Source organism: Suricata suricatta, chromosome 5, assembly GCF_006229205.1.
Source record: "Suricata suricatta isolate VVHF042 chromosome 5, meerkat_22Aug2017_6uvM2_HiC, whole genome shotgun sequence".
NCBI lineage: Eukaryota > Metazoa > Chordata > Mammalia > Carnivora > Herpestidae > Suricata > Suricata suricatta.
Window position 1 is genome coordinate 12,228,846 of NC_043704.1, and position 18,248 is coordinate 12,247,093.

General features: G+C 46.1%; 2 protein-coding genes across 3 annotated transcripts in view; one reads left to right on the forward strand and one right to left on the reverse strand.

The window, feature by feature from the left end:
- SMIM11A (small integral membrane protein 11A) overlaps nucleotides 1-18,248 on the reverse strand; it is a 41,949-nt gene that overhangs the window by 17,206 nt on the left and 6,495 nt on the right. The window contains exons 4-5 of one of the 2 annotated variants that reach the window (XR_003908506.1): nucleotides 17,723-17,893; nucleotides 5,617-5,711 (exon numbers count right to left, since the gene is read on the reverse strand). Coding sequence is in view for 1 of the 2 variants with exons in the window: in XM_029939005.1 (XP_029794865.1) it covers nucleotides 17,738-17,893 (156 nt within the window). In the remaining variant the exon portion in view is untranslated. Of the gene's footprint in view, nucleotides 1-5,616; nucleotides 5,712-16,304; nucleotides 16,491-17,722; nucleotides 17,894-18,248 lie in introns of those variants that run through there. The other variant, XM_029939005.1, reaches the window with a different exon arrangement.
- Nucleotides 6,947-7,962, forward strand: FAM243A (family with sequence similarity 243 member A). The gene has a single exon (XM_029939004.1). It carries the CDS (start codon nucleotides 7,004-7,006, stop codon nucleotides 7,757-7,759), a length of 756 nt encoding a protein of 251 aa, XP_029794864.1. The 5' UTR covers nucleotides 6,947-7,003; the 3' UTR covers nucleotides 7,760-7,962.

Sequence of the window (18,248 nt, forward strand, 5' to 3'; positions counted from 1 at the left end):
AAATGCTGTGTTGTGACAGGTATCAACTATCCATTAGATACTGAATCAATTTTTCTTAAGCACTACTCACTGCTTGCTTTTCTTGAAGCTAGATCATTCTGAAAGTTTCCTGTTAGACCTATGAGTGCAAACATATGGTATCTGTCTTCTGCATCATGGCATTATTTGGAATAGCAAATGATGAAACAATTGTTTGAAACAATCTAAATAACTATTAAGTTGATATTTGTCATATAGTGTGTGTCATATCCAAACAATGGAATACTATGTAACCATTAAAAATAATGAGGTATTCCAGTATTAACGATGTGGAAAAATGTCTGTGATTTATTGTTAGGTTTACAAAAGCAAGTTAAAGACTATAGAATGTAACTCCTTCAAAAAAAAATCAAACATCTTTATGGATTTGTATCTACACTCATACATCCAGGTAGAATCTGTGTCTGGATAACACAAAACAATTCCAACAGCATTCCCTCTGGTGAGTGAAGTGGAGTGGATTAATAAAAACAAGTGACTTCTGTAAAACTGGAAATTATCTACAACACCTAAGCATTGTGTTTATAACTTAGAAGGTAATGAGATTCCAAAACCAGACAAAGACCCCACTAAAGAGGACTGATGTCCCTGGGAAACATGGATGCAAACATTTTCAAGATACTAGCAAAATAAATCCAACGAAATGTTAAAGGAATTATTCATTATAATCAAGTGTTATTTATTCCTGGGCTGTGGAGTTAGGTTCAATATCTGCAAGTCAATCAATGTGATACATCACATTAATAAAAGAAAAGATAAGAACCACATGATCTTCTCAACATATGCAGAAAAGACATTTGATGACATACAACATCGTTTCTTGCTAAAAACCCTCAAGAAAGGAGGTATAGTAGGAACAAAACTCAAGATCATAAAGATACAAAAGACCCACAGCTAATAGTCATCAATGGGGAAAATATGGGAGCTTCCCCCCTAAGGTCAGGAATATGACAGGATGTCCACTCTAAGCACTATATACAACATAGGGTCGGAAGTTCTAGCCTCAGCAATCAGACAACAACAACAACAACAAAATAAAAGGCATCCAAATTGGCAAGGAAGAATTCAAACTTTCACTCTTTGTGTGTGAATAACATGATATTCTTTCCATGATTACATGGAAAACCCAAAAGATTACACCAAAAAACTGCAAGAACTAGTACATGAATTCAGCAAAGTCGCAGGATATAAAATCAATGTACAGAAATCAGTTGCACTTCTATACACCAATAATGAAGCAGCAGAAAGAGAAATCAAGGAATTGATCCCATTTACAACTGCACTGAAAACCATAAAATATATAGGGATAAACCTAACCAAAGAAATAAAAGATCTGTATGCTGAACACTATAGAAAGCTTATGAAATAAATTGAAGAAGACACAAAGAAATGGAAAAACATTCCATGCTGATGGATCTGAAGAATAAATATTGTTAAAATGTCAATACTACCCAAAGCAATCTACACATTTAGTACAATCCCTATCAAAATAACACCAGCATTCTTCACAGAGCTAGAACAAACAACCCTAAACTTTGTATGGAACCAGGAAAGACCGGAATAGCCAAAGTAATGTTGAAAAAGAAAGCCAAAGCTGGAGGCATCACAATTCCAGACTTCAAGCTATATTACAAAGCTGTAACCATCAAGACAGTATGGTACTGGGACAAAAACAGACACAGATCAATGGAACAGACACTTTTCCAAAGACATCCTGATGGCTGACAGACACATGAAAAGATGTTCAACATCATTCATCATCAGGCAAATACAAATCAAAATCACAGTGAGATACCAGCTCACACCTGTTAGAATGCCTAAAATTAACAACTCAGGAGGCAACAGATGTTGGTAAAAATGCGGAAAAAGGGGAATACTTTTGCATTGCTGGTGGGAATGCAAACTGGTGTAGCCACTCTGGAAAACAGTATGGAGGCTCCTCAAAAAACTAAAAATAAAGTTACCCTATGATTCAGCAATTGCCCTACTAGGTATTTATCCAAAGGATACAGGAGTGCTAATTTGAAGGGGCACATGCCCCCCAGTGCTAATAGCAGCACTGTGGACAATGGCCAAAGTATGGAAGAGCCCAAATGTCTATTGACTGATGAATGGATAAAGAAGATATGGTGTGTGTGTGTGTGTGTGTGTGTGTGTGTGTGTGTGTGTAGGAATATATTTACTTGGCAATCAAAAAGAATGAAATCTTGCCATTTGCAACAACATGGATGGAACTAGAATGTATTATGCTAAGTGAAATAAGTCAGTCAGAGAAAGACAAATATATGATTTCACTCATATGTGAAATTTAAGAAACACAACAGATGAACATAAGGGAAGGGAAGGGAAAATAAGTTAAAACAGAAAAGGAGGCAATAAGAGACTCTTAAATACAGAGTACAAACTGAGGGTTGCTGGAGGGGTGTTGGGTGGGGGGATGGGCTAAATTGTTGATGGGCATTAAGGAGGGTACTTGTAGGAATGAGCACAGGGTGTTATATGTAAGTGATGAATCACTAAATTTATTCCTGAAACCATTATTACACTGCATGGTAACTAACTTGGATTTAAACAATTTTTTTAAAGGTGATGAGAAAAAATTTTTAATTTTGATTCTGAGAGGTTAATAGATCCTCCCCTTTTCCCACAGCCAACCCCCTTCCCAACCCTCTAGAGCTTCCCATTTCCTGAAATACCAGGAAGTACTCTCACCTCCCAGGTAGGGACAGAGATTTAATTAAGAGACCGCTCAGCAAGCAGGAAGTGTCCAGACAAGGTATAAACAAAGGGTGTGTGCTTCCTAAATAGCCATTGGTCCCTCCACCCCTCTTCTGTTTTGCAAAGATGTCTTTGTGTCCTTCTTTAACCCCACCATCCCCCTCACTGGAGAAACCTTCGAATTCACTGTCTGCAGTCCCCTCTAGAACCACCGTTGGCCACGCATTCCCTGGGATCCTTTGTACCTCACCCCTTCCTCAGCAACTCTGTGACACTCCCCATGTCAAGCCTTGAGGAAAGAGATCAGGAATGCCTTGAAGGCTTTATCTCAGCTGAAATGCAAGCTCTTTACCACTGCCATCCCCAGGTTTCCACAATTGGCCTGTTCCATCTCCTGCTTGAAAGGTCTCTCTCCCTTGGGGTCCCATTTCTAGAGTTTTCCTCCCCAACCGAGACCCATCTCCTTTTACTGAGACTCTTTGTTGACTCTTCTCTCCCACAAGATGGCTCCTTCCTTGAGGGGACCTCAGGAGAGTCAAGTCTTTCCAAGATTATACTGCCTGGAACCTGGAAGCATTCAAGGTTTACTAATGAAGTTGAGAGAGAAAACGAGAAAGAGAATAAGGGAAGAGGAAGGAAGGAATGAAGAAGGAAGGAAGGAGAAGGAAGGAAGGAAGGAAGGAAGGAAGGAAGGAAGGAAGGAAGGAAGGAAAGAGGGAGGGAGAAAGAGAGGGAGGGAGGAGGAAGGAAGAAGGAAGGGAGTGAAGAAAGAGAAGAAGGGAATTTATTTCATTTCAATATTGGTCCTCAGTCTTGTGGGTTTTTTTTTTTTTAACTTTTCCTTTCTTTTCTTCTCCTTTGCCCTTCTCTCCATGACTTTTTTTCTTTTCTCATCAGTCGCTGCCAAGCTCTCTTATGGTCTCTCTTCCCAGCCAGTCTATCTCAACAATAACAGCAGCCATTTATAAAGCTCCATTCCAGCGGATTATGTTGGCTACCTCATAAGTCCTTGATTCAATACTCTGAGATAGGTATTCTCCCCATTTTACAGAGAAAAGCTGAAGCTACTGAAGGTGGAGCTAAGATGTGACCCTAGATTTATCCAGTACCAGAGCCTCTGCATGCGAGCCCAGTGCTCAGATTTATGTTACTTCCATAGACTGCCCAGTGGGGCCACATGCACACCCACCACCTTGGCCTGACATCTGCTTGGACTCACCATCCTGGCCTTTCCCATTCTGAAATAGAATCTACACAAGAAAAGTCAAGTGTTTGATTCTTCTATTTATTAATTAGCAAAATAGTGCTATGGCGCCCTCTGATGTCACCTCCGGGCAACTAACAGGTTTTTTGAGTATTTTTTTAATGGTGTGTTTGATTTGTTGTTGCTGTTTTGAACTCAAAGATTTTAATACATTCATTCTGCTTTAATTTCCTACAGTCATCATTTATTTCTTGATTGATGCTCAAACTCTTTCATTTTTGGCCATGGGAACCTTTTCAAATTGACTCCCAGGTTCTTTCAATAGAACCTGGTAGTCTTTGATGGTTCCCTTGCTTTCAGGCTGGACAAGATGTCCCAAACTCATCTCGTACGTTTCCTTCCCCTAGAACTAAAGGACCTCCGATTTCTCTAATCATTGCAACAAGAGAGATGGAACTAGATGACATTATGCTAAGTGAAGTACGTCCGTCAGAGACAGACAACTATTATATGATTTCACTCATATGTGAAATTTAAGAAATATGTTCATCTGTTGTGTCAGATTATAGTCTCATACGTAGAGACTATTTTCTGGGGGGCAGAAGTATACATTACTGTCTGGGTTTTTTGTTGTCACTGTTACTAACATGAGAAGCAGTTAGGTTCATTAGCTTCAGCTTTATTTGCATATTTAGAGATTGTTTTATTTTTTTTCCTTTTGTTTGTAAAAAATGTAAAATGCCTACATTTTCTGGTTAAAACTATAAAACAAGATACATTCGCAAAAACCTATGTTTCTTGCCTTTATGTCCCTTCTGTTCTATCCCCCCACTTATAGGTAAGCAATTTAAATTTTTTTATGTCTTTATTATTTTTTTATTTTGAGAGACAGAGACAGAGAGGAGCAGGGGAGGAGCAGAGAGAGAGGGAGACAGAATCCAAAGCAGGCTCCAGGCTCCAAGCTGTCAGCACAGAGGCCAACATGGGGCTCGACCCCACAGACTGTGAGATCATGACCTGACCCAAAGTCAGACACTTAACAGACTGAGCCCCTCAGGCGCCCCAGTAGGTAAGCAATTTTAATTTGTATTTGGTTCATCCTGTTTTTCCTACTTGAAAATACAAGTAAATATGCATATCTATCATTTCCTCATATGTATATATTTACACAAAAGATAACATATGGTACATTCTCTTCTAAACTTCTGAATATATTTCTTATACCCATAACCAAACACTGGATTAAAAAAGCAAAGATTTGTTGTCTTGGAACTGACCTCATTGCTTTATATAGTGCTCTCACACTGCTATTCTAGGGCACAAGGTACCTTGGGACAAGGGAGAGAGAGGGTGACCAAACAGGGTGACTCTGGGGCCACCATTATCACTTCAACCTAAGGAGCCACATTCCTGTTCCACAGATTTGGCATTCCTATCAGATTTGGTCTGAAAAACAGTCCCCACTTTTTCGGAAAGATCTGAAGAGCAGACAGTCACAAGCTAATTATCAACCCAAACTCACTGATCCTGGCTTCTGAGAGACTGTCCAGAGAGCACATGCTTCGTATTGACTTTACCAGGCTGGCATCACCTTACTGTCTTGGGTTGCCTAAGCTGAGTCCCAAGAAAACCCTGGTGGGAAGAGAAACACTCACCTGCTCACCAACTGAGTGAAGGACCTGATAAATCATCTCATCCACATGGTCATTTAAGGGAATCTCAATTGCACAGTTATGCAACATCTTTAGCTCTAAGGAAGGGAACAAGAAAATACAAAGGCAGTTGAAGAGGCTGCTAGAATTTAAAGAAAAGTGTCCTGTTGCCTTGAGTGTGTAAAATTAAAAGTGCTTTCCAGATAGGTTACTGAATTGGCTCAAGAGCTGGCAGCCAATGAAAGGTAGGCTTTACGCTGACTCTTTTGTACTATTTGCGGTACCTTCCTCTTCCCCCCGTGAGCTCCATGCAAATGCAGGCTTAGCCCACACATATGGGCAAGTCTCACTGGACATGTCATGGCCACACCACTGGTGCCTGGCACAGTGCCCAGTGCTTAGTAGGTGCTCAATAAATACATTTGGAATGGATGAATGAATGTAAATATTCCCCTTCATCCTCAAGAACCCATTGGAAAGTGGTGCCTCGGTGGCTCAGTCAGTTAAGCATCTGACTTCAGCACAGGTCATGATCTCACAGTCAGTGAGTTCAAGCCCTGTATCAGGCTGTGTGCTGACAGCTCAGAGCCTGGATCCTCCCTCGGATTCTGTGTCTTCCTCTCTCTCTGCTCCTCCCCTGCTCTCTCTCTATCTCTCAAAATGAATAAATGTTAAAAAAATTTTTTAAAGAAAAAAGAACTCATCAGAAAGGGGTCATAAATTTGGCTCATCGCTGTTGAAGGATTGTTGTTGTAGGTAGAATTGTGTCTCCCAACTCCCCACAAATTATATGTTAAAGCTCTAACAGCCTCCAGTACCTCAGAATGTGACTATGTTTGGAAAGAGGGTGTTTAAAGAGTAAAATGAGGTCATATAGGTGGGCCCTAATCCAACAGGATGAGTGATCATAAGGAAATTAGGCCAGAGACAGGCATGCACACAGAAGAAAGGCTATGTGAGCACACAGCAAGAAGGTGGCCACCTACAAGCCCAGGAGAGAGATCTCAGAAGAAACCAAACCTACCGACACTTTGATCTTGGACTTCCAGCCTCCAGGAACATAGGAAAATAAATTTGTTTGTTAAAGTGGCCAGTGTGTGGTATACTGTTATGGCTCTAGCAAGCTCATACAATTGCCAATCTCTGTCCCAGACCATGGCAGAAGCGATGTCAAAGCAACATTTTTAATGGTTAGCATTTCCCATTCCCATATCATATAAGCCAGAAGAACATTGGTCTGAGTATGTGTTTCATGGTGCTTTGGAATCCAAAGTGTATCTAGGTGACTGACCTCACTGTAAGAAAGCCCTTTGTGAGGTCATCATGCCCCTCTTGCTAGATCTGCACAGATGGCGATATGCGAGCTTTGAAGAATACTTGAGGAGACACCATGCCTCACTTTGCAAACCCTCTTTTAAGAAACATCGTTACCAGAAATCCACTTGATAACATCAAGAGGAAGCAATGCCTCCAATATTTGAAAACCCTGAAAACATTGCAATATGATGGATTTAAGACCGTATATTTTGGAGAAACTGAAATTGCTGAAAGTCTCGTAACTGGAAAAGATTTTAGTGATGGGTCTTTCATGCAAACTCCAACTTGGTGTATTGTGCATGCTGGAGGTAGTCAAGGATGGGTGCCTTGGAAGTATCGGATGTTCCTTCGAGATGAGTTATGCGTCAAACAAGAAGAAAGCCTCTTCTCTGAGTTCTGTGACATGGCAAGGAAGACTTATGGGAAGTGCGCCATTGTGGTCAAAGAGAGAAGGCAGCAAGGCAAGATGAAGCCCGAGGAGGACAAAGAGCCAGAGGCTCAGATCCACGCCCCATCAGTCATTAACTTAACGAGCCTTGTGTGCTGCCCTAAGGTAGCCAAGTCCTGCGGCCATGAGCTACTCTCTCTGCCTTCCCTTTGCAATTACCTAAACCCTTTAGACTCAGCCTGGTCTTCTCTGAAATGGTTTATCATCAGTAACAGAAAGGAGTTTTGTTTGCAGTACATTGACAGTGTCTACTCTTATCAGTATATACTTCTCAGCAATTTAATTGGCAAAGGGATTAAAAGGATAAACCCAAGCAAATGGAAAACACTAGTCAACAAAGTGCGGAGATGGGAAAACTACTATCTTGGTAAATCTCCTTAAGGGTGGTTCCTCTAACAAGCGGTTGGGACCATGCTATGAGCAGAGTCTTTACCAGCTCTCCCGGGGTCCACTCTGGACCACTGCAGCCAAAATACTCCAACAGCAACCTCACGGGGATGCCGTGGGGACTGAGGTTTCTAAGGGTGCTGGCAAAGCACTTTAGGTGTAATGGAGGTTCCATTAAAGCTTGTTGGTAAGTTAGGGATCTCGACTCCCATCTTGTTGAGGCCATCTTGAGGGCTGTGTCAGTGGGAGGATGACAATGAACCCAGCCCCAAGAAGCCTGATGGTGAGCAGGGCTGAGTAGAGCTGAGGGCTGTGTAGTCAAAACTTTTAGGTCAGAAAGAAAAGGAACCCAGTGTCTGGTCACAAAAATGTTGAAATAGTGTGCCAACCAGCTTGAGCCAACCAAAATTATATACAGGGAGCCCGTTTGCCATCAGCAGGAGATGTGGTCCACACAGTGCCTAGACCGGCTCTTTGCTTCCCATTGCTTGAAAAAAAGGTGTCAGAGGTTGAGTGAGAGACAAGAAGGTTCCAAGGAGGTCAACCCATCCAAATGCTACAAGGCAAGTTGGTGGTCCCAACAAGGCATCTGGAAATCTGTAACAGGGATTGATTCAACTTGGTGGGTGAATAGGTGAGGTCAACAGGGGTCTGTAGAACCCATTAATCCAATCTTCAATCCCAACTCCAAGAATCCTACCGGAAGGTCATTAGATCTTTTCCTTCACTTCTCTGAGGCTCGGTTAACTCATTAGTAAATTAGGGTTGAGGGCTTTATAGCTCTAGGGCAAGCCACGCCACTATGCCGTGTCTGGCACCTCCATAAACTGAGCGACCATCATATGGTCCAGGCTAAGGGCCAGCTCACGGTTAGACCTGATGGTGCTGACCTCATTTCCCTTTCACTCTTTGGGGGAAATTCTTGCTGCTTTTTATCACCAGGGCATAATGAGAGTAGACACATCTTAAGATACTTTGATCAAAGGAACTTTGTTCTCTGGCATTTCTTTTAAGACCATCTGTGATAGATTAGGCAGCTGATGACAATAAAAGGTTTCTTCTGATGGGGAGGACAGGGAAGATTCTTCGAGAATCTCTGAGACAAGCCATGTCCTATGCCTGTATGAAGCAAACAGTAGGTAACGAGGCACGTTAATGTCCACTTGTATGGACAAGTCCTCTGGCAGAGACCTCATGATGTCAGCGGGGCTGCTGCCTTTCTAAGAGTTTGGCTGGTGAGATATCCCATCCTCTCTGGCCTTACTGTCACCAACAACTACGTTCCCACTCCATCTCTGCGGACCATGGTGACTCCTAAGGAGGTGGTCTGTCCTAAAATGAGCCCAAAAGTAAATAGGCAAACGGAGCTGCAACCTAGTGGATCCTGCCTTGTCCGCCCGAGGAAGGGCCAAGGCCTACCCAGACAGCACACACTCCTTCGGTTTGTGATCGTTTTATACATGCAAACCGTTTTTACATACTTGCCCTCATTCAGTGTAGACAGTCACCCTGTATATAGGCAGGGCAGTGATCATTAAGCTCACTTGCAAATGAAGACAAGTCCAGGCAGTAAATGACACACATAGGGGCATGCCCACCTGTAGTGACACCTTCACACCTGTAGTGTAACCTTCACACCTGTCTCTAGCAGGCTTCATGGGTTGGTTAGGAGTAGGTCATGCTGTGAGTCATGGAGACCTAATCCACAGAGATTTAAAATTGAAGGTACCCTGGGTGGCTCAGTCGGTTAAACGTTTGGCTCTTGATTTTGGCTCAGGTCATGATTGCACAGTTCATGGGATCAAGCTCTGGATTGGGCTCTGTGCTAGCAGTCTGGAACCTGCTTGGGATTCTCTCTCTCCTTCTCTCTCTGCCCCTCCCTTGCTCATGCATTCTCTCTCTCAAAAACAAACGTAAAAAAAATTTTTTTAAAGAAGTCACCTTACCTCCACCACAAAAACTCAAGAAGGGCCAAGGTGGCAGTGGAGGGCTATTATGATGGATCCACGGTCATCAAGAACCCAGAATCCTTCCACTGTCCTAACATGGTTCCATCCTCGTCATCCTAAATGGCTGCTGAACAAGCCATTGCATTGGCATTCCAGGTAGCAAAGAAGGAGGCAGGGAAGAGTAGTTCATCTCTTCCCTTTTAAGAGGCCTTCTAGGAAGTTTCACACATTTCCACTTAAGTCTCATTGGCAAGACTTAGTCGCAAGGGAAGTTGGGAAATGTAGTCTTTTATTTGGGGAGGCCATGTGGGTGGCTAAATCAGGAGTCCATTACTAAGGAGCAGAGGAGAAGGGATATTGAGGTTGGCAACTGGCAGCCTTGGCCATGTTCCGTGCTCTCCTTCTTTTGACATTACAGTCACCACTCATCACACATTCCAGCACCTTCTATGTGTGGCTGGAAAAGTGGTACAAAAAACATAAGCTCGGGCCCTCAAGGCAGTCAGAGTCTAATTCTGAGGGAAGGGGAACCTCGCAGTCAGTGAGATGTTAGAGGTCTGGGGAGTGTGAGCTGAGTCCAGGGCCTGGTGCTGGGCGTTTTGGGCGGAGCTACAGGAAAGCAGACACCAGAGATGTCAGGATTTCATCACAGGGAGAAAAGGCCAAGCCAGGCAGGAGTTTGAACAGTGTGCCGAGGGAACCCACTTCACACTCAGGCAGCATGTGTGTGAGGGAGTGTGTGTGTGAGAGAGACCGTGTGTGAGAGTATATGTGTGAGATATGAGTGTGTGACCATGTGTAGGAGATGTGAGTGTGTGACCATGAGTGTACGTGTGCCAGAGTTGTGAGCACGTGTGAGGTGTGTGAGATGTGATAGTGGGCCCATATGAGAGTTTTGTGTGTGTGAGATTATGTGTAAGAGAGGTGTGTGTGTGTGAGACATGTGTGAGGGTATATGAGAGGCTCTTCATGAGTGTGGAAGCCTGTGTGTGAGTGTATGTGTGAAATGTGAGTGTGTGAGAGAGGGGTGTGTGTGTGTGAGGTGTGCATGTGTGACCGCATGAGAGTTGTGAGTGTGTGTAGGAGATGTGTGTGAGACATGAGTGCATGGCCGTGTGAGAGCTGTATGTGTGTGAGTGTTGTCAGGGAGACTGTGTGTGTGAGAGTCTGTGTGCATGAGCAGGTGTGAGACAGGGGTGCATGGCCGCGAGAACGTGGGGCACAGGGGACGGAAGGGGAGCAGAACGACAGGGCCTGGATGGAAGAGGACCACAAGGCCATGCGAGAAGGTGAGAAGACACCGGGCTTCATGCCAGTGCAGGGGGGTGGGGGGACGGGAAGCACTGACGGGTCACACATCTGCACCCCCAGCCTGGTGCCTCCATTCTGGGCTCCTCAGGTGGGGTCTCCAGGCTCCTTGCGGGGAACGGGAAGGCTTGGGGACACGTTGCCCTGCGCCGACTTCTCCACTCCTCGGCCTTCCCCCTCACCTCCCACCCCACACCCTGGGGCCCCCGAAACTACCAAAAGCCTTTGTTCAGGCAGCAGCTCTTGGTCTGGGCGGATCCACCTGACCCCCCGCAGGTGCTCACGGGCTGGGGGGCGGGTGGAGAATGGAACAGGGCGGGCCGGCCCTTCCTTCTCGGTGTAGAGTCTGGCCTGTGCCATCTCATACCCTCGGAGTAAGAGGTTGAAGACTTAACTCTCCATTCTGAGCTTGTTGCCTGGATCAGCTGCTCCAACACCTGACAGCCGAGCCCCCCTCCACCCCCCTCCGCCCCCCGCTGACATCCTCAAGCCTCTATAAGCTGGGAGACACCACAGAGGCCACGGGGAAACAGGGAGGAAGGTGTCTCCGTCGAGGGGAGAAGGCAGAGGGAGAAGGGATTGCGGAGCCAGGCTCCTCACCTCCCCGCTGCACCCAGCACCCCTCCCACACTGGGAGCAAGAAGGCCTTGGGCCAAGCCAGAGGGGAAACTGAGGCTGCCAGCACGGCTTCCAGGGCCTTCAGTAGCTGGTCCCCAGATGTCCCCCCCAGGCCTCCCTACTTCCTCCCCCAGCTGGCCGCCTTCCTCTCTGTCTCCTTCCGCCCTGACTGAGCTCAAGCTTCCTCCTTTCAGAAAACCCTTCCCGCCCTTCCTGCCTTCCCCTAGGGCCACCGAGGCCTCAAAGTTGGGAATCACAGGACAATTCTCAACTTTCAGGGTATCAGCTCACTATGTTTTCAGGTGACGTACCTCCACTTTAATGCAATGGGACAAACTATGAATCTGTAAGAAGTCCAATCAGTACTTGAGAGAGTGTCCCAAACATCTGGAAACACAAGGGAAATATTGAGCCAATTATTTGGAAATTAGCTGGTTGCTTGTCACTAACATGTTGTTCAGAAATGCTTCTAATATTTTATTTTAATTTTTAAGCTTATTTATATATTTTGAGAGTGAGAGAGAGAGAGAGAGAGCACAAGCAGGGGAAGGGCAGAGAGAGGGAGAGAGAGGATCCCAAGCAGGCTCCGCACCGTCAGCAAGGAGCCTGATGCGGGGCTCGAACTCATGAAACCATGAGATGATAACCTGAGCCAAAACCAAGAGTTGGAAGCTTAACTGACTGAGCCACTCAGGCCCCTCTCTAATATATTTTTAAAGATTTTCTTTTTAATTTAATTTTTTTTAAATATTTATTTTTGAGAGAGAGAGAGTGTGAGTGGAAGAGTTGCAGAGAGAGAGGAGACACAGAATCCGAAGCAGGCTCCAGGCTCTGAGCTGTCACCACAGAGCCCGATGCGGAACTTGAACCCAGGAACCCGAGACTATGACTTGAGCCAAAGTCAAATGCTTAACTGAGCCACCCAGGCACCCCAGGAATCTGCATTTTAAACTGTCTCTCATATGTGCTCACATTTGAGAATCCATCCTCCATTCTCATTTCCCTCCAGACTTTCTCCATCATCTCCCAGCTTCGCTTTGACACAGGGTGACCTACACTCAAGAGCCGATGTCAAAGAACATCCATGTGATCAAGTCAGGAGAGATGCTCTGCTGTCAAGGCCCAGGCATCTAGAAATCATCCGGACCAGGGCACCTGGGGGGCTCAGTTGGCGGAGCGTCCAACTTCAGCTCAGGCCATGATCTCCAGGTTCCTGAATTTGAGCACCACATCAGGCTCATTGTTGTCAGTGCAGAACCCGCTTTGGATCCTCTGTCCCCCTCTCTGCCCTTCCCCTACTTGCACTATCTCGAAAACAAATATTAAAAATAAAAAAGAGAGAGATTGTCAGAACTGAAGCATTTAGACAGCGATGTTTCCCCAGAGATGAGAATTTGGGTACTTTTGGGGGAGAAGTAATGCTTTTTAACACACTCGAGATGTTTTTGTTTGAACCATTCAGCTCCTGAAATACGTTATATATGTCTCTGCCTTTCTGCCTTGATAAGCAAAGTACTTGGACACAGTTGAACCTTTTCTTAGTGACTAAGGTCATCCTTGTGAACATCGAGTCATAATGTACGGTGTTCCCAGTGTGGGGCTGTTGGCCACGGCATTGTCTGGCACGAGGTGATCCTACAGTGACTTCTCAGGCTCCGTCTGTTTCATAAAGAAAGACCACCTCTTTTGTTCTAGGCATTTCTGTTACTAGCAGCCTTTTCATTCCTGCTTTCAATGTGTTATAAGCTTGAAACCAATAAAAAGGTGTTAGAACACGTCTAATAAGATTAAATAGGATCTGTGTAAGGGATCCTGGAGCTCCCATATGGTTAGAAAATAGATTTCAGCGTATGCCCTTGGAAACATCTTTCAGCTTCCCAGGGGTGGTCTTCTTGTGGATTCCCTCACAGTTATGGTCCAGAGAGGTGCTGGATCGCTGCAGACCAGGTGGGGTCCTGGCTGTGGGCTTCACTGATCTCTCTATCCGCCTCCATTCATCCATGCATAGCATGCATCCAACCAATTACTTAAACTCTAACTATACATCTACTGACTTCGTGTATCTGGAACGGAACCTCATCAATAACTCCAGCTGGTGACTGATCTCCCCCTAGTGGTGAAAGAGTGTGTAAGGTGACTGGGGAAAAATAAAAACAGAAACCCAAAACAACCCACCATTTACAAAAACCCCATGGGTGTGGTTAATGGTTTAAGTAGTTCAATCCTTAGGCCATCCTCTACCAAATTTTCCAAGAATCCCATGTTCCATAAATTCCAAACATAGTTTTAAGTCTCCCTAGAAAAGCACCTGTGTTTAAAAATAAATGTGGACCACCTACTATTAGGCAGATTTAGATTCTCCAGGACAAGGTAACCCCCCCACCTTGGATTTATGAGGCACCCAGCGGGGGTGTGCGGGGGAGAAAAGGTACCCAGGGGCACCGTGTGTGCTGCCGGGCGTGCTGGAAGCTGGCGATGCCACTAGGCCTGCACAGAGGGAAGGAGGCAGAGACAGCGTCCCGAGACCAGGGTGGGTAGGGTGCCTGCCAGGCTGCAGAGGGCACCCTGACAAGGGCACGAGGCTTGGCTGCGGCCCAGGGTCACTTCCGGGTTCCACCTGAGCAAGTCAGGGAGGGTAAAGCCAGGGCCCAGAAATCCCAGGGCGTTCTACTTCCGTTCTGGCGTCAGCTCATGTTCCACGAGACCCAGGCCACACGGACTCTTCGGGGATTTGTAGCTTCTAGGGTCCGAATCAATTCCGCACTTAGAATTTGAGCCTCTGTAAATTCTGCTTCCCAAATTGCCGTTAAGAGCACCGAGTCATCACAGTAAACTTTGAGAAAGATAGAGTTCCTTTTATCTCTGTTGTTTAAAATTCGAAATGCTATCAATCTGGGCCAGAGTGGGCTGGACGTCCCTTCATATACTTGAACGCAGGGGCTAAAGATGCCAGTCCCCTGCATGGTCAAAAATTCACGTGTAAAATTCTAGTAAAACTTAATAGCCTACTGTTGACCAAAAAGTCTTACAGAAGAACATAAACAGTTGATTAACACACATTTTGTGTATTATATAATGTATTCTTTTTCATTTTTCATATTAGCTTTTATTCTGAAAATGGTTACATGTAATTTTTGACCATGAATTTTAAAAAGGGTTTCCTCAAATTTTATTTTTTAATAATTGTCTGTCCAGTTAGCTAACACACAGGGTATGACAGTGGTGTCTCGGCTTCGGGAATAGATTCCTAGGATTCATCTCTCACATACAACACCCAGTGCCCACCCAGCAAGTGCCCTCCTCAGTGCCTGTCACCCATTTTCCCCGTCCCCCCACCCCCCACCCCCATCAACCCTCAGTTTGTTCTCTGTATGTAAGTCTCTTATGGCTTGCCTCCCTCTCTGTTTGTACCTTAATTTTCCCTGGAGGGCTTTATGCTAAGTGAAATAAGTCAGAGAAAGACAAATATCGTATGATTTCACTCATATGTAGATTCTGAGAAACTACACAGAAGACCATGGGGTAAGGGAAGGAATAATATAAATATGAAATATAAAAATATATATTAATTTATATAAAGTATAAAATAAAAAATATAATGTATTCTTATAGGGAGCTAGAGAAAAAACTGTTAAGAAAATCTTAAGGAGGGGCGCCTGGGTGGCTTAGTCGGCTGAGCGTCCAACTTCGGCTCAGGTCATGATCTCACAGTTCCTGGGTTCGAGCCCCGTGTCGGGCTCTGTGCTGACAGCTCAGCCCTTGGAGCTGCTTCTGATTCTGTGTGTCCCTCTCTCTCTCTCTCTGCCCCTCCCCTGCTCATGATCTGTCTCTCTGTCTCTTGAAAATAAATAAATCTTAAAAAAGAAAATCTTAAGGAAAATAAGGCACTGTACTGTATTTATGGAAAAAACCCACTTATAAGTGCAGCCCTGCGACTCAAACCCATGTGGATCGAAGGTCAATTACACACTCATGCAAATTCTCCACGTGGCCACCAGCGAGGGGACCAACCCTTCCACCGTCTGTATGGCTTCAGTTATGGCTTCCTCATCCCTCACCCACTCTCTTATCGAGAGAAGTAAGACAACATGGATCATTTCACAGAGATCTCAGTCTGTTAGGTGCGGAGTCAAAAAATCTTAGTATCGCTTCCCTCAAATCTGATTCTCCCTGGTTTATCCCCCTGCCCCTCATCTCATCAGCAAATCCCGACAAGCACATGGGGGACAGGAGGGAGGACCCTGCTCTTCTAGCTCTTTCACAGGCCTTGGTGACGGGAGTTCCTTCTAGACTCCCGCCCAGTGTGGCCGACGGGTCGCACCCTGGAGCCCTCCCCACCAGGACCCTCCTGCTGCTGGGCAGGCGGGGTGCAGCCTCCCTGACCCCAACAATGGACACACAGCAGCAGGTGGGCCAGTGCAGGGCAGCATGCGGAGGGCAGCAGAGCAGGGGGCCGGAGAGCCGGGGAGAGCTGGTGGCCGAGGCCCCCCTCCCCCTACCCAGAGCAGACGCCACCCCCTCGGCCCAGTTCTGTGGCAAGAGCACCTGTGATCCCAAGAAAAGTCTGGAAGGGGTGCAGGGGTGCAGAACTCCCTCCGCTCACACCACCGGGGGCGTGTCTGTGGGGGACAGAGCTGCTCTGGCTTATTCCAGAGGCAGGGACGGCCTTTTTACAAAGGTGTTTTATTTCAGCAAACAAAATACTGGTTCTTTTAAGGGCATAAAAAAAATTCACACAATTTTAAGTTAAACCTGAAGGTAATGAGTTTACACTCAGACACCCCATTCAATAATTGTCTCCTCTTCCTTCTCAGCAGGAGCCACTCGGGCTGACGTGTGAATTGCACACTCTAGAAAGGAAGACAGAAACGCTAAGTACGCAATGTTGGATCAAACACGAACGGAGGTTTACTTGCTCAGCATTAACCCTCGTGATCAGCCAGTTCAACTTAACAAATAGAAACCACTGGAAGTTGGGATTTTCTCTCTCTCCCTGGTTTTCTCTGTCCCTCTCCTGCTCTCTCTCTCTCTCTCTTTTCCTCAAAATAAATAAATAAACATTAAAAAAAAAAAGTGTATAAAAATCCTCTCCAGGAATTCCTCTTTACAGAAGCACGGTATCTCAGGGCGGAGGGGGGTAGGACATGGCTGGCCCCGTGCTTCCTAGAGTGACATGTTGCTGACAGGGCTGTGTTAAGAATCCCCAGTGGATGTTAACTAAACTTTAAGTTAAAAATACACATACATATGTTAAGGGGGGAAAAAAAAGAATCGCTTAATGGGTTTTCAGAAGAAGAGATGTGCACACCCCACCACACATAACGGGATCTCTCTGGGGCTGGGGGCCTGGAAATCCGCACCTTCAACAGTTCCAATCAGTAGCCAAGTTTGGGGCCCGCGGGTCTAGCGGCCACTCCCACCATATTTGAATCCTCCCAATTTTAGAGAGGCACAAATTCAAGCTGATAAGTGGAAGAACTTAGATCAGCACCCCAGAAGGGACCAGAATGAAGGGACGGGCTGCTCGCCCTATGCTCGCTCTGTGAAGGGGCTTTAAGAACTACTTCCTGGTGCCTTAACTCAACAAACGCGTTCTGGGCACCTCCTGGGTGCTGTGCGAGGCCCAGGGCTACCGCGGCGAGTACGGCTCCACGCCCGGGGAAGAGGCCGTCGGGAGGGACCCTCGGGACCAACAAGCAAAGAAGGGGCCTGAAAGTCTCTCGTGGTCCGCAATTCGATGTGCAATGGTAGGTGTTTCTAGTATGTGTGCTCCTGCTGGGAGAAGGTCCACAGCTCTCGGGAAATTCTCGAGAGTTCTGTGACCCAACACCTGCTAAGCCCACCTCCCGGACACAGGGGCAGCGAGGAGGCTTGGAGCAGAGGCGGCACGACATGGCTCATCGCACCCGGGGTGAAAGGGGCCAGGACGGGCACACCTCGCCGTCCACAGATGCTCCCCACCGGAGAGCAGGTGGGTCAGACCCGAGGGGGGCGCGGTTCTCTGACTCCCACGTCTGTGCACCCCCTCCCCCCGCCCTGGCTGCCCACTGTAAAGTTTGCACGTGCCATGTCCCCTTTGTACCTCTAATTTTCCCCTCTAGTTATCTTTCTTCTCTGACTGCTTCTTCTTTTCAGCTTCTAGTTTTGCTTCTAATCTTTTCCGTTGGTAGATTTTGACGCCAGCAAATGCCAGACAGAGAATTAAGGTTTTTGCTGCCAAGATATACAGCAGCAGGGGCACGCGTTCAAGGACCTGAAAGAAGAAAGCAAGCGTTCTAAATGTTCTGTGGTTGATAAGGAATGTTGCTTCTACATTCCTCCGTCTAACAACCCCCTACTGCACGCCTATTGCGTCACAGGCACTGGGCCGGCTGCTGGGGCGACACCATTGGCCAGGACAGACGAGGTCTAGTCTTCCCTCCGCCTGCCATCTCACCCTTGCTGCTGGCTCATGAGCGAATGACCCACAGATCACAGACGTAACTCTGGTCTCTTACAACTGCATCAGCCCGCTTGCCGGTCACCCCGGCCTCTGCCGCCGAGGCAGCACTGTGGTCCAGCGACAGCTCTGCTCTGCCACTGACTGGCCATGTGACCTGTGTCTGGGC

Coding starts and splice junctions, on each gene's coding strand:
- FAM243A (XM_029939004.1), top strand. CDS start 7,004: ATGCCTCACTTTGCAAACCCTCTTTTAAGAAACATCGTTACCAGAAAT.